This window comes from Medicago sativa, chromosome 5, assembly GCF_051527215.1.
Source record: "Medicago sativa cultivar Bolivia chromosome 5, Bolivia_mono, whole genome shotgun sequence".
Taxonomy (NCBI): domain Eukaryota; kingdom Viridiplantae; phylum Streptophyta; class Magnoliopsida; order Fabales; family Fabaceae; genus Medicago; species Medicago sativa.
Genome location: NC_140753.1, coordinates 54,449,476 through 54,464,817, shown reverse-complemented (window position 1 = coordinate 54,464,817; position 15,342 = coordinate 54,449,476). Strand labels below are relative to the sequence as shown.

The window sequence follows — 15,342 nt, the reverse complement described above, 5'->3', positions numbered from 1 at the left end:
TTGAATAATAGCCTATTGTTTAATTCATGATGCGTGAACACAATTTTTTTTTTCAAGGTGCTTTAGCGTAATCAAGGTTAATGGATTGAATCGCACTTATTTGAAACTTGGTGCGAAGGCACGAAATAGTTTGTTTGAAACTGAGTGGTTGACGATTGGAGATTATTGTTATTTTTTTAGGAGAGAATAAAGAGAAAGTTTAGTCGCTACTTTGTTTCCCCGTAATTTTCCACATACTTCTGAATTGTTTTTAGTTATCTACTTATCCCTTTTTTATTTGTACATTTTTTATTTTGTTAATATTATCTTCTTCTGGACGATATTTAAATTTAAATTTTCGGTAACGTTTGTTCGCCATATCCACACGAAATGCAATTTTAATTGATTGTCTCAGCGTTTTTCACCCTTTTTTTTATTGCTCCTTCACAAACAATTACATTATTGGTATTTTCATAAGAAGTATTTCATGTTGTTTTATTGGGCTCATTTTCATATTGGGCCTTATCCTTTGTTCCTGATCCATTTATTTGCTGTTGGGTCGGTTCACTATGTTTATTTCCATATTTAAATAAGTTGAAAATTATTTAATTTTGCCGATGGTTTTCTTCAGAGAGATTTACGGCGAGGCTTCCATCTTCCTTCGATCTATGCGGGTATGTTCTTGATTTCTTCCATTTTGTGAGTTGTGTTATGTTTGTTCCCTCTACTAAAATCTGTTACTTGGGTGTATTTTCTTGCCTTTGTTTATTTCATTCTGGGTTATTATTTTGGTTGCTGATGGCTTTTTGTGTTTTGGTTTGCATGCAGCTGGTATTACGGCCGTCCGTGTTTTCGTTATACATCCTTGGTTTGCAATTTGTTTTTCCTTTCCTCTGTGACCTAATGTCTTGATTTTCTCCAATGGGTTTCGCTTTCTTTCATGAATTGATGTGTTTTTTCAATCTTGAGGGCTTTGTTGCATGCTTTGATCCATGAGAGTATGTCGTGTTTGGTTGTCGATCTCCCAGGTTCATGCAGATTCTTTGTTGTTTTTATGTTGGGTCCCTGATGTTTGTTGTTGTTTTTATGAGAGTGTGTCGTGTTGTTATGATATGTTTTATTTTTTTATCTTTTTAATCTGCATCTGATGATGATCTTTTTCTTATTTCTTCCTCTGTGTGTGTGTTGTATCTGATTAAACTTGGAATATAAATTGGTGTGTTTTTTGTCTACTAATTTATGCTTATTATTATGGTGTTTTTGTTATTGGATCATGTTTGGTCTGAAACCTTTCCACCGTGCCTAAATTTAATCTTGATTTTGGAATTTTATTGTTTGTTTGAAGGATAACCTTCACATGATTGACTTCCATGTCGTGATGGAGTTGTGGGTTGTCATTCATCAGGTATGAATCTATATTTTATTGATTTACTTGATTTGGGTTTATTTAAATGCACTTGCTATTTTTTCCTTGTGATTTGCATCATGGCATTTATGTGAATATGTTGTCTGAAAGGGTCTTACTTATTATCCCATGCGTTACATTTTTCTGTTGCACGGTCCTGTACACTGCAGATTTGAAACAGACCAAATCCTTCCATTAAATGCTTCTTATTTTGTGCGTACTTTTTGTTTCCTATTGGCCACATTTTACCTGCAGCAGTATGGTAGCTTAGTCTATTCTCCCATCTATGTGCAGTTTTTTGCTTTTGTCATAGTCCTTTATGTAGTATAAAGCTGTGAATAACCTGCATATCCTTTTTTGTTAGTACCTCCTAGGTTATTTTTGACCTGTTCCTAAGATCTACAAGTGGGACAAAATGTACTTTATTTAATACTTTAGATGTCTTACTTCCTGACCTCATGTAACTCTTTATTTGTGTGCCTGCAACTCTGTTTTTCTTTTCATTTTTTTTTTTAAGAAATTGTTAACTTTTTTAAAAAAATGTTCATGTATGTTTTCTTCTTTTGGGCCATTTATTTTCCTATTTATAGCCATTCATGGGTGTTCATTTCATCACATCCTAATCACCCCCCATGCATATATTTGCATTTTTGTCTGTCAAATTTGTTCAGTATTGAATATTGAATAATGTCTAGGATGTCTGAGATTCTTGGTTTGCATGAGTTTGTTTGTCATAGACCTATTATCAGTTTTGCTGATTTGGTCAAATGCAAGGATGATGGTGTGTTTGTTGTAGTTGCATGTTATCTTGGTATTGATGAGGGTGTTGATAAATGGATTGATAACCAATTTTCTACCTTTGTACCTAGGTGGGTAATACTAACATCATTTTCAGTTATCTGCATGTCCTTGCATTGTCTTCACTTTAACAATGATGTTTTATATTATTGTTGATTGTTATATGTTATTAACATTTTCAATTGTTTTTTAGATTTAGGCTGCGTGTTAGTGTGGGGGATTTCGACTCTGAGGCTCCATTCCTATTACGCGATATCATTGTTGAGCGCTTTGCACCGCAGACCTGCAAGATATTGCTTGATATGGTGATTTCATCTTATTTGGTTGTTCGTTTTGATTTAAATTAATGTTACCCTTGATTTGTAGGATCATTGTGTGTCCTTTTTTTTTTATAGCCTGAGGCATCGTCTCTGTATCCCACAGAGATGGATTCGTTGTTTGCCGATCCTATGATTTTCGAGGTTGCGAAAAAATGTGGTGATTCACCTGGTGGTGCAGCCCTTTATGAGGTTCTGGACGTTTTCACCCATGACTGTTTGTTTGATGTCTTCCTTAATCCCATTCCTTACAATGCAGGTGGCGAACTTGAGGTAAGTCATGCTTATTTAACTCTTGATGTTTGTCTATTAGTTACATTGTTTTGATTATTGTTGGTATTTTGGTTTTGCAGGATTTCATTTTGGATTCCTTTGTGGCCAGTCTATATGATGATTCTGCTGTTGATTATGAAAAGATTTTTGCAGCAGATGAACCTTACTATGATGGTGGTCCAGAAGATCCGTTTGATAATTCTTGCTTTGAAATTGGTTCCACCTCTCGGGTTGATGTTGGTGACAAAAGGAAGATATCTAATCTGTTGGATGAAGTTGATGAAGAGGATTTGGCTCTTGGTGAGAGGGTGTCAAGGTCTAGGATTATGTAGTGTTGCTAGATTGTTAGATTTGTGTTTGAAACTGCTGGTTTCATCTATATGTATGCTGCTGTGTCGTGAGAAGCGTTTACCCCCCGCTTTGTTTATTTTTCTATCATCCTTTAGTTGTTTCGTTCAATTTGTTATGTGTAAGTGTGCATAGATGTGTCCCAGATCTTATTATTTGGGGTTCATTCTATTTTGTTGTTTCAATTGGAAGAATTTCCATAAACATTGTGGTTCCCTCCTTTTATTTCTAATAATGGATAATGGATTGTTTTTATTTCAGTTTGGTAAGCATTTTTCAACTATTCATTTCTTTCCCTTTTTAGTTATTTATTGTCATGCTTATTGGTGGATTCTCTCTGCCTTTGTGGGGATGCTCATTTGTTTATTTCTGCAACTTTTTATAAAGGTCATCCAATTTATACTGATTATCTTATATTATGGGTTGAATCTCTCTTCATCTTTAAACAAGAATTATAGTTGTGAAATTTAAATTAAGGTTCTCCTGTATCCTAATTTAATATTATTTCTCAGGTTTTGGATCGGTTTGTTGCTTATTCGTTGGGTTTTAAAAAATGATAGGTGCCGCACCGATTGATTTTGCATGTATCGGTGCCATTTGTTGTTGTGAAATTTTTCTAATCCAAGCAGGTGATAATGATTCTTACTAGACTTTGGAATCAACTTTGTTTTAATTTTTTTTAGTTTTATACCATATGTTTATGAATCCTGTTTCCTCTTTAAATAAGATCTATACTTGTGATTTTAAGATTAATATTCTATGATTGTGATCCGAAAATTTAGATTCGCTTATATTTTAATTTAATATTTTGTCGTAGATGTTGCGTCGGTTTATTGCTTATTAGATGATTTTTATTAAATGAGAGCCGCTGCACCAGCTGGTTTCCCATGTATCGCTGTGAATTGTTGGTGTGGGAATTTTTCAAATCCAACCAGGTTATAATGAATTTTTATAAATGTTGAATTTTTTTTAATTGTATAGTATATATTTATGAATCCCTTTTTTTCTTTAAACAAGATCTACAATTTTTCTTTTAAAATTAAGATTCTGTTATATTCTAATTTAAATGAAAAGGAAGCTACAAATATTGGTTTATCGTTATTCGATGAGTCATTTTAAGTAAAAGGAAGCTACGACTATTGGTTTCCCATTTATAGATCCTATACGTTTTTGTGAGATTTTTCTTAACCAGGCAAGCGATTAATCTTTTTTTATTCAGCATTGGGTTATATATTTTTTTTTAAATTCTTATACGATATATTTATGCTTAGTTTAGATAATGGTGATTTGTTTTATAGGATCGATAATTTATTTTAATTTGCATAGGCTGTACATTCAGATGTATTTGTCTCAAATATGAGTTATTCAAACGATGATCTTCTAAAGTGTTTAACGTATATATATATCGATTGTATTTTATTACAGAATATTTGAGACTGATTATATGGCTGTCATCCAAATTTAACATAAGATTACTTTATGTGATAAGAATTGTGTGATTGGTGTTTAATCTCACTGATAAATAATATAACTACAACCATGTTAGGTAGATAAATTTATAACTATGATACTTAAGGTGGGTTATTATTTAATATATTTGTTCAGGATGCATATCCACAAAATCTAATCAATCTACATGTCACTTCCTATCTACACTTTCCATGCTACAGTGTCGAAATATTTAAAATATACCATTTTAATGCCTTTTCCAATTTATATTTTGTTTGAAGAGTGTTTCACGTCCGTTGAGTGATAGTTTCTACATCTTTTGCTATATATATGAGATGCCACTCATCTCTTCCAAGATAACACTTCCTTTCAAACTACACCATTTCTGTTCTTTTTCCATGGCTGTATAGGCAGTTTACCCATTCTCATCTTTCATGTTGACTGTTTAGGCTTGAAGCTTGGTTATTTTTTTCCCCAAAAAACTTCACTCAAACCTCTCAATCTTTTACGAGATCACTAAAATGATGACACCTTTCCATGGTTTGATGTCTCTCAGGACTGGTAGGGTTGACTGGAGGATCAAGGTTCGAGTCATAAGGAAATGGACTGTTGAGAGTAGTTTCTTTCGTGGAAAAGTCAGCAGCATTGAGCTGATCCTGCTTGATATTGATGTGGGTTTGCACACCATGCATGAGTATTTTGTCATTTATTTATTTTTTTCCCCTGTTATTATGCTTTTTGCTAGGGTTTATCCTTTTTTGACTTTATTGTGTTTTTTGGTTTTTAGGGCAACAAGATACAAGCAACCATTCCACACCAGTGTGTTCCTCTCTTAGGTCATTTGTTCTTTGAGCATTCAGTTTACGTCATCAGCACTTTCCAAGTTGTTGAGAGTTTGAGCTGTTCGATTGCAACTGGAAACAGGAAGAAGATAACCTTTCGCTTAAGTACAAGGGTTGTCCTAGATGATAGCTTTCTCATTCATCAATATGGGTTGACTTTGTCCAAGAGTGATGAGATCAACAGGCCAAGGCTTGACCCTGCTCGCCTGGTTGGTGAGTGTTTTGTTACTCAATGATTCCTTTGTTTTTCCTTATTTATGTAATATGTCATTTACTATGTCTTTTCATGTTTCATTACTTCAAAAGATTTCATTGGTTTGTTGACTGCGCTGCATTACGAGTGTGTTTCTGATGATGCTGAGGGGTTGATAACTGTTGCTAAGATTGAACTCACTGATGAGAGGTGCCCTTTGTTTCACATATATTTTCTTTCCCTTTGGCTTTTCTGTTTTGTTTAATTTTGCTTCTTGCTGTTGTATGTTTTCCATGGTGTAGAGGAAGGTTGGAATGTGAGCTGAAGGGTGTGTTTGTAGCTGAGTTCAAAGAGCTTTTGAGAGGATGTTATCAAGGACTACCTGTTGTGGTCGTGCAGTTTGGAAAGGTTAACAGGAAGGGAGGTTCGTATGGTTCATTGTTTTTAGTTGTGTTTGAAAGTTTCAAATTTGTTGGATGATGGGTTTGGACCTTTTGTGTTTTCTACGATCAGTTACATGTTTGTTTATTTCATTGTAGATTATTCTGTTCTGGAGGGTGTTAAGGACATGACTAGGCTTTTGTTTAATCCTTCCATAGCTGAGTATGTCCAGTTCAAGAACAGGTCTGTGTGATGCTTTGAATCATTTTGCATCTTTGTAGGGTTCCTATTGTCTGGCCTAGATTTCTTATTTGTTGGTTGTTTACTATGTGGTATTCATTTTTCGTTAAATTTGTTAGGTTGGTCCTCTCGAGTGGTCGACTCCGTAGGGGTGTTAATCAAGATCCAATGAGGGTCGCTATTGCTGATCAGCTCGAATTCAACCGTCTCTATCCGTCGAAGACCCTTGCTGAGCTTGTGAAGTCACCTGAAACTGGACTTTCGGTCGTCTGTGGTAACATTGTTGGGTGTTTTCAGGTGGACCAGTGGTGGTACCCAATGTGTGATTGTGGGAGCTGCATGAAGGTTCATAATGGACTTTATGTTTGCATTCTGTGTGGTCTTACTACCTTTGGTATCAAATCAAAGTATGATTTTGTATTTTTAAAGTTTATGCTTTGTCTTTGTCTGGTTTGTGTTCTAACGTCCGCGATGTTGTTAGGTCCATGCTGAGGGTCGTTGTCGACGATGGTGAGGCCACAGCCACCTTTGAGCTTCCTGACTATCTGTTGCAGGGAATCACTTCTCTCAGTTACAATCACTTGGTGAGGCGTGTTGATTTTCTTGTTTTTGTATGTTGATCCATGGATATTTCATTTCATCTCATTAGTCTTATATGGGTGTTTTTGGGTTTGTTAGGGTGTCAAATATGCCTTGAGCAAGCCTGGTCTAGAGGCAATGAAGAGGAAGAGAGTTCTCTTCATTGTTAAGAAATTGCAGAATTATATTCATCTATCTGGCCATCCATTCGAGGTCATTCGCTTGACAAACGATGAGGATATTATTGCCTGCTACTACTCCCTTGGGAAAAACTACACCCCAACCAAGGTTATTACATGCCCTATATGTTTTCTGTTTCGTAACAATACATTTCATGTGATTACTTCATGAGGGTAAATCGCACACTAATGTTGGGTAAATTTTGAAATTCCAGTGTATCTTCAAACCGTGTGTCGATGATATCTCACCTGCCTCTGCTCTGATTGTTGGTGCAAACTATGGTTTTGCCAGGTTTCCTTCCTTTGGCTGTTCTCCAAGTGGATTTGCTGCGGATGCTTTGGCAGGACCAAGCGCAAGTGCTCCTCCATCAGTTCCTACGAGGGATCTTCTACCTGCTTTTCATGAGCTTCTCTCCGTCGACGAAGCTGCTGGGCCTTCTGTATAATATTTAGTATGTTACGTTAGTGGATCCTATATGTGTCGTTACCTTATTTGTATTTTAGTTAATTGTTGCAAACTCTGGTCAGCTATGATCATCCCCTTGCATGGGGTTCTATTTTGTGGCTGTTTGCTATCGTGTAGTTTATTTCGGCCTCTATCTTGGTGTTTGTACTTGAATATTTCGATATCCAACAAGCCATGTCTGTTACGTCCATCATGGTTGTGTTGACATGAGATGGCGTGTTGGATGTTTGTGTTGTATCTAGAAGCATATGATTAATATATTTGGCCACGTTGCTGTGTTTGTGTTACGTCCATATATTTTTTTCTCCGTTTTGTTTGATCTATCGCTGATATCGCTAATTTTGTCCTATCAGAATGATTTCTTATTGTGGTTGGTCCTCCCATTTACTAAAGGAGATGCTTGATCTAAAAATGTAGAATTTGAAACCAAAATGCCCAATTTATAGCTTATTTTCTTCCCTCTAAACAAAATTATGAATGCTAAGACTGCTACTGTCTTATGTGTTTGATGGTTGCTGATCCGCCTCTGTTGTTTTTTTTTACCAAATTAATTGGTTTCTATCTTACATTGTATCTTATCCTTCAGAGTATTTATATGTCATTGATCTATCTTTCATTTTCTTCTCAGTTACCAATATTCAATCCAATATTGTCATTGCTGATACTTCTAAAGTTGTATTATTTAATTTTTTAAATGGTTCTGCAAAGTTAGTGTTTCCTTCTTTTTTTTTTGGCAGCAAAAAGTGATAAATTTTCTTATTCTTACGTACTCCTTCTGCACTCCAGACAATAGTTTTTTACTTTGCCTGGCCTTCATTTGGATTGTAGTGGTGTGGTGGAGAGGTAAGTCACCTCTGACAATATTTCCTTTTCATTTCCTTTTTATAAGTTGTTCCAGACCTCTGTTGTGTTGGCAGATGTGTGTTAAGGTCATGTACATTAGACTAAGCCTTCATCTACTCCATTTGGCCACTACCTTTTTCTCATCTGCGCATCTCAGACTTTTACTATAAATTGCTTTTCTGCTCAGTGATTCCCATACCTTGCACGTAGGTTGTAATTGACATAATATATTTCATTGTTTTACACCCTTTTTTGTCATAAAACCAGTTTCTTCCTTTTATTTGTGGTCTGATACTCATGGAAGGGATGAATACTTTTGAGTTATCTTCAATTGCTTCTGAGGCAAAAAGAAGACGGTTGGAGAGATACAATAAGTTGAAAGCAAAGAGGGCCAGAATTAATAGTGTGGATCCTATGCCAGGTACTCCAATATAACTATGATTTATATGCATTCATCATTTATCTCCTTTGGTTTTGCATTTTTGTTTGTTCCAGTTGTCAACTACTTTATCAGTTCATTGATTTTGATTTGTATTTTTTGATTTGCGGGCGGAGTTGAAAGTCTTTTTTCTTTGTTGTTGAGGTTTGTGTGATCCTTGACGGTATTCCTCTTCTCTCCATTGATGTTTTACTCTTGACCCTGTTGTTTCTTCCCTTGGACAGGGTCCTCCATAATGACTCCGATTGATTCTTTGTTTGTTGATCTCTTCGATGGTCTTCAAGACAATGGTTAGATTATATCAGCCTCTTATTATTCTTCATTTTGTTGGTTTGGAATTATGAAAACTCATGTGTCTGTGTTTTATTTTTATCACCATGGATTGTGTTTGTAGACCATGTTCCCACTGTTGGCAATGGATCAAGCAGTGTCCCTCCTGATCCAGTTCCTTTGCTTTTAATGGAGTGTTTTGACAGGGGTGAATTGCAAGGTTATAGCATTTTTCTCATCTACAATTATTGTTATGGTTCTTATTATTTTGTTCTTTCTCCTCATGTTTTTTTCCATTTATGATTTATAAATATTATGTTGCCTGAACATTACTTTGCAGATTATATAGATGTTGGGGATATGGATGTTGTATGTCGGCGATGTAATGCTCTGTTCTGGTATGGGGAGCGTGCGCAGAGGCGCGGTTGCGCCACTACTCCTGATGCTTCCATATGTTGTATGAAGGGGAAGATCACTTTGCCCTCCATGATTGAACCGCCTCCTTTGCTTCGCAGTCTTTTTAATGGTGGTCATCCAAAGAGTTCTCATTTTATTGCCAATATTCGATCGTACAATAATCTGTTCTCTTTTACCTCTATGGGGGGTAAAATTGAGTCCGGGTTGAATCAAGGTCCAGGTCCTCCTCACTTTGTTATCTCCGGTCAGAATTATCATCGCATTGGTAGTCTTCTTCCTGCTGAAGGACAGCGTCCCAAATTTTGTCAGCTCTATATCTACGATACAGAGAACGAGTTGGCCAACCGTCTATCTCATTTCAGGTAAATTTATAGAGTCATTTACTGCTGTTAGCTCTATGTCTAAAGAGTTTGTTCTGTTAGTTTTTTATCTTGATTATTTGTTAATTTTTTTTTTGTGTTGAATATGTTATGATGTCATTTTAAATTTACTTTTTTGTTATTTGTTTGTTTTGATGCAGTGGTCGTTCGCGGGAGAGTGATCTTGATCCTTTGTTGATTCAAGAATTGTTGGCTTTAATGGACGAGCACAATAAATTGGTCAAGATTTTTAGAATGGTTCGTGACTTTCGTGCATTGAATGAGAATGTGCCTGTTCGTTTGAGGTTATTTCGGAATAGGAATTTTGATTCAAGGACATATAATGTACCTGATGTTGACGAGGTTGCGGCGTTGATTGTTGGAGACTTTGAAGATTCTGAAGATGGTAGGGACATTGTTGTGAGGGAGAAAGATGGCATGTTGCAGCGTATTCATGAGACTCACTCAAAGTACATTCCTCTACAATATCCTCTCTTATTCCCCTTTGGTGAAGATCAATATCAGGAGCATATTGAAAGAAATGAGTTGACCTCCGCTGGAACTGACAACAAACGTGTTCGTGTGAGTGTGCGCGAGTTTGTGGCATTTCGCTTGCAAGAGAGAACTCTTGAGGATTCTGTTCTTTTTTTGGGCAAACGCCTCTTCCAGCAATTTGTTGTTGATATGTACTCTATGATTGAGTCACAAAGACTTTCTTGGGTTAGACAAAATCAAGCAAAGATAAGGTCTGGTTTCTTGGCGGGTTTGGAGGAGGCTGTTAGTCGCGGTGACTCTGATGCATCATCTATTGGTTCTAGGGTTGTTTTGCCAGCATCTTTTACTGGGGGTAGACGGTATATGTTTAATAATTGCCAGGATGCTCAGGCGTTGTGCAAGAGATATGGTTATCCAGATTTGTTTCTCACAATTACTTGCAATCCGAAATGGGTTGAGATCCAACGACATCTATCTAACTCCGGTAACTATGCATCATTTCGGCCAGATATATGTTGCAGGGTTTTTCATCTTAAATTGCAAGAGATTATGTCTGACTTTCGTAAAGGAGAATTCTTTGGGAAAGTCATAGCAAGTGAGTTGCTATATTTTCTATTCTATTTGTCTTTGCTAATTAATAATTAATTTGTTCTGCCGTAGATGTGCATTTATATAGGTATAGATTGTTAAATGCCTGTTAAATATATTTTCTTTTTTTTTTGCAGGTATTTATACTATAGAGTTCCAAAAACGAGGGTTGCCTCACGCTCACATATTGTTGTGGCTTGACAAAAAGGACAAACTTGATTCAATTTCATCAATTGACTCTGTCATATCTGCCGAGTTGCCCGACCCTAGGCTTTATCCAAAGTTATACTCTGCTGTCACCGGTTTCATGGTTCATGGTCCTTGTGGGTTTGCAAGGCCAAACTCACCGTGTATGAAGGATCGTCGGTGTTCCAAGTTTTATCCTAAAAAGTTTGTCTCTAGAACTTCCTTTGATGAGAGTGGTTATCCAATTTACCGAAGGCGTGATCTCGGTATTGTTGCAATGAAGAACGATATTCAGTTGGATAATCGCAACGTTGTTCCTTACAATCCGACCTTGATTATGAAGTACCAAGCCCATGTAAACATTGAATTTTGCAATAGATCTAATTGCATTAAATATCTTTTTAAGTACATTACCAAAGGGGTTGACCGTGTCACTGCTACTGTTGAGGCTGGTGATCAAGGGGATGTTGACGAAATCCAGCAATACTACGACTGTAGGTATTTATCTCCGTGTGAGTCTATATGGCGGATACTTGCATTTGATATTCATAGTAGATATCCGGCTGTTCAGAGGTTGACTTTTCACCTCGATGGGAGGCAGAGGGTTATTTTTGATGATGATGCTGATCTTGAAGACGTCGTGGCCTTTAATCAAGAAAGGAACACAATGTTTCTTGCTTGGATGGATTCTAACAAGGAATCTGAAATTGGTCGATCTCTCACGTACCCACAGTACCCAAGCATGTTTGTTTTCAATGATCGTAATCGAACTTGGCAGCCAAGACAAAGGGGAATATCTGTGGGACGGTTGACTTTTGTGCCACCGAGTAATCGTGAATTATACTATTTACGGTTGCTTTTGAATGTTCAAGTAGGCTGCACATGCTTTGAGGATATTCGCACGGTTGAGGGTGTTGTTTTTGAAACGTACCGGGAGGCCTGTGGTGCGTTGGGTTTGTTGGCTGATGACCGCCAATTCATTGATGCTATTAATGAGGTGGCGGCTGATTCTTCGGGTAGCATTGCTCGGAAGATATTTGCAAATTTGCTTCTGTGTTCTTCGTTGGCTGATCCATTGAGAGCTTGGGAAATGACTTGGATGGCTTTGGCTGATGGCATTGTTTATCAGAGACGACGTGTTCTGAATTTACCAGGTTGGTGTATGGGTGAAATGCTCATGTCTTAACTGACGTTTTCCTGCATTTACATTTTTTATATTTTTCATTGGCTTTTACTGATCTTGCAATTTTACTTTTTTTGGTAGATCTTATCATATCAGATGAAGATCTAAAGCAACTTTGCCTGGTTGAGGTTGATAAGTTGCTTAGGCTTAATGGAAAAACCTTGGATGATTTTGAGTCCATGCCGAAGCTATCGTCTGTTGTTGTCGAGGTATTTGACAATGTTTTATTGGCCAATGAGTTAGGTTATGATCAAGATGAGATGTTGACAAAGCATGGTCATTATTTCTCAAATCTAAACAAAGGTCAGTTGTCAGCTTATAATCAGATTGTACATTCTGTTGAGAATAGTTGTGGTGGAATGTTTTTTGTGTATGGTTACGGTGGCACGGGAAAAACTTATCTTTGGAATGCTCTCTCTTTTCGTTTTCGATCTGAGGGTAAGATTGTTATTAATGTCGCATCGAGTGGAATTGCGTCCCTTCTTTTGCCGGGTGGAAAGACTGCACATTCACAATTTGCTATTCCTTTGGTTTTGGTTGAGGATTCTTGCTGTTTGATTGAAAAGGATGGTAAAAAGGCCCAACTGCTAACCATGGCCAGCCTCATAATATGGGACGAAGCTCCTATGATTAATCGGCTGGCTTTTGAGGCTTTTGATAGGACCATGCGTGATGTTATGAATAATTTTATTGACGGAGCTTTGGATTTACCGTTTGGTGGGAAAACAATTGTGTTTGGTGGAGATTTTCGTCAAATTCTCCCCGTTGTTCCAAAGGGATCCCGCGCTGATGTTGTTCATTCCACTATTAATTCATCCCCCTTGTGGTCAGGTTGTAAGGTGCTGAGATTGACACAGAACATGAGGCTTCAAGGTCTTGGAGATGCGCATGAAGCTGAGATGCTTCGGGAGTTTGCGGCTTGGATATTGGACATTGGTGATGGGAAGGCTGGTGACATTGCTGATGGGGAGGCTGTTCTTCAGATTCCAAATGATTTGTTGGTTTCAAACTCTGGTGATCCAATTGGTGACATAGTAAGTGCAACCTATCCTGGTCTGATTGACAGCATGTTTGATGACCAATTTTTCCAAGATTGTGCTATTCTTGCACCGACGCTAGACTTGGTTGAGAAGGTAAATGATTACGTCATGAGTTTGATCCCTGGTGATGAGAAGGAGTACTTGAGTGCTGATTCGGTTTGTAAATGTGATGAAGATATTGGTCTTGATCATCGTTGGATTACAACTGAGTTTTTAAATGACATCAAATGTTCAGGTATGCCTAATCATAAGCTCATTTTGAAGGTTGGTGTTCCTATTATGTTACTTCGAAATGTTGATCAAGCTTCCGGTCTTTGTAATGGCACGCGTTTGACTGTTGTTTCTCTTGGGAAAAATGTAATATGTGCACGTGTCATTGGCGGTACACATGGCGGTGAGGTTGTTTACATACCTCGGATGAATCTTATTCCATCTGGTGCAAATGTCTCTGTTTCCTTTGAGAGGCGTCAGTTTCCATTGGTTGTCTCCTTTGCGATGACCATAAATAAAAGTCAAGGGCAGACTTTGTCTCGAGTCGGTCTTTATCTCCCAAGACCGGTCTTTACTCATGGTCAATTGTATGTGGCGGTGTCAAGGGTTACCAGCAGAAGTGGATTGAAAATCTTGATTACTGATGAAAATGGAGAACCCTCGACATCGACGGTTAATGTTGTTTATGAAGAGGTTTTCCAGAAGATATGAATCATCCTTCATTTTTCTATGAGGTGAGTTAATTTTGGTTTTATTCTGCTGTTCCTGCTTGGCTATGTACTGTTATTTACTGAGTTTTTTCATCTCATAATTTTATTGTTGCCTCTGTCTGCAGATTCTGCAGTTCTATTGCAAGCAAAGCTGTTGCACCTATTGTTGTTTAGTATATCTCTTTATCATGTTTCTAAGGCCTGCTATTTTATGAATCAGCTTGGAGGTGTGCCACGCTTAGAAATTATTGTTGTTTCCTGTCAGTTGTTTCCTTTGGTTTAGAATATGTTTGAATTGTTCCCTTAAGTTTGTGTTGTTCCCTTTTGCAATTTGGATTGCTTAATAATTCCCCTATGTTGCTGTTGTGTTATCGGATCAAATTCTTCCAGTGCAATGTTCTGAAGATGTTTTGTAGCAGTGGAATTAATTATATGCATGTTATTTATTTTGGTTGGAATGTGTTATTAGCTTATGAATTGAACGAATTTATTCTGTTACCGATATCTCTCAAGCCTTTGTATCCACCTATGGATTATGGATAATGTGCAGATGTTATTTAATAGATTGTCGAACGATGTTGGTGATTCATGGAGAATTCTTAGATTGTTGTATTTCTCGATAACATTTGTTTTTGAATTGTATGTTGTTTAACGATTTTATTCTCTTCAGGTAAATCGATAAATTTTTTTTATCGCGTCAAGAGTAATATTTACTGCGACTTCCAGTTAATTGTTTTTGTTCAATTGAAATAATTATTCATATTGTAACGCAATGTTAATATTGATTTCTCGCTGTTTGAAAAACATCTTAATTAATCGTAACCCCGTGCAAGGGCACGGGTAAAACACTAGTTAGACACAATGCAACACTGACAGAGCGTCGTGATGGAAACCCTGGTACTACATCATGTGGAGTGGAGGAATAATTAGGAACCATGAAGCTGAGTTTGTTGGATGATTTGCTGGATCTTTAGGCATCACTTCTTCATATCAAGCCGAATTGTGTTGTGCTATGAGAGCAATATAGATTGCTTATGAGAAGCATTGGAGGAACATTTGGTTAGAGACATACTCTACTCTAGTGGTTAAGTCTTTTAAATTTCCATCTCAGAATCCACGGTGTCTAAGAAAATCCCTTTGGAGATTAGAAAATATTTAGTGAAATACAAACTAGGATAACCTATTTTTAGATTCAGTAACTTTTTAATGAGTTTTGGTTTGATCCCCTCCATGTCTTGTATATTTTCTCTACTTTCAATATATTATGTGGTTGGTGAGCAGCTTAGCTTCCGCTGTTTTGATCGGGGAAAAAAGGTACGTATTAAATTTGTTTTAAATATTAAAATAATTTTTGAAATACATTATCTTAACA

General features: G+C 36.9%; 1 protein-coding gene across 1 annotated transcript; it reads left to right on the top strand.

Moving 5' to 3' along the window:
• The first annotated feature begins 2,071 nt into the window (after positions 1 to 2,071).
• Positions 2,072 to 14,563, top strand: LOC146923098 (uncharacterized). The gene is made up of 9 exons (XM_085715834.1): positions 2,072 to 2,253; positions 2,376 to 2,487; positions 2,578 to 2,758; positions 5,423 to 5,452; positions 9,351 to 9,780; positions 9,939 to 10,867; positions 10,998 to 12,200; positions 12,311 to 13,994; positions 14,096 to 14,563. Exons 1-8 carry the CDS (start codon positions 2,072 to 2,074, stop codon positions 13,969 to 13,971), a joined length of 4,728 nt encoding a protein of 1,575 aa, XP_085571960.1. The 3' UTR covers positions 13,972 to 13,994; positions 14,096 to 14,563.
• The last annotated feature ends 779 nt before the right edge of the window (positions 14,564 to 15,342 follow it).

Bases quoted from the DNA above. Each gene is read 5' to 3' on its own strand.
- LOC146923098 (XM_085715834.1), top strand. From the start codon at position 2,072: ATGTCTAGGATGTCTGAGATTCTTGGTTTGCATGAGTTTGTTTGTCAT. The intron at 2,254-2,375 runs GTGGGTAATACT...ATTGTTTTTTAG, and splicing joins TTTTCTACCTTTGTACCTAG to ATTTAGGCTGCGTGTTAGTG. The intron at 2,488-2,577 runs GTGATTTCATCT...TTTTTTTTATAG, and splicing joins GCAAGATATTGCTTGATATG to CCTGAGGCATCGTCTCTGTA.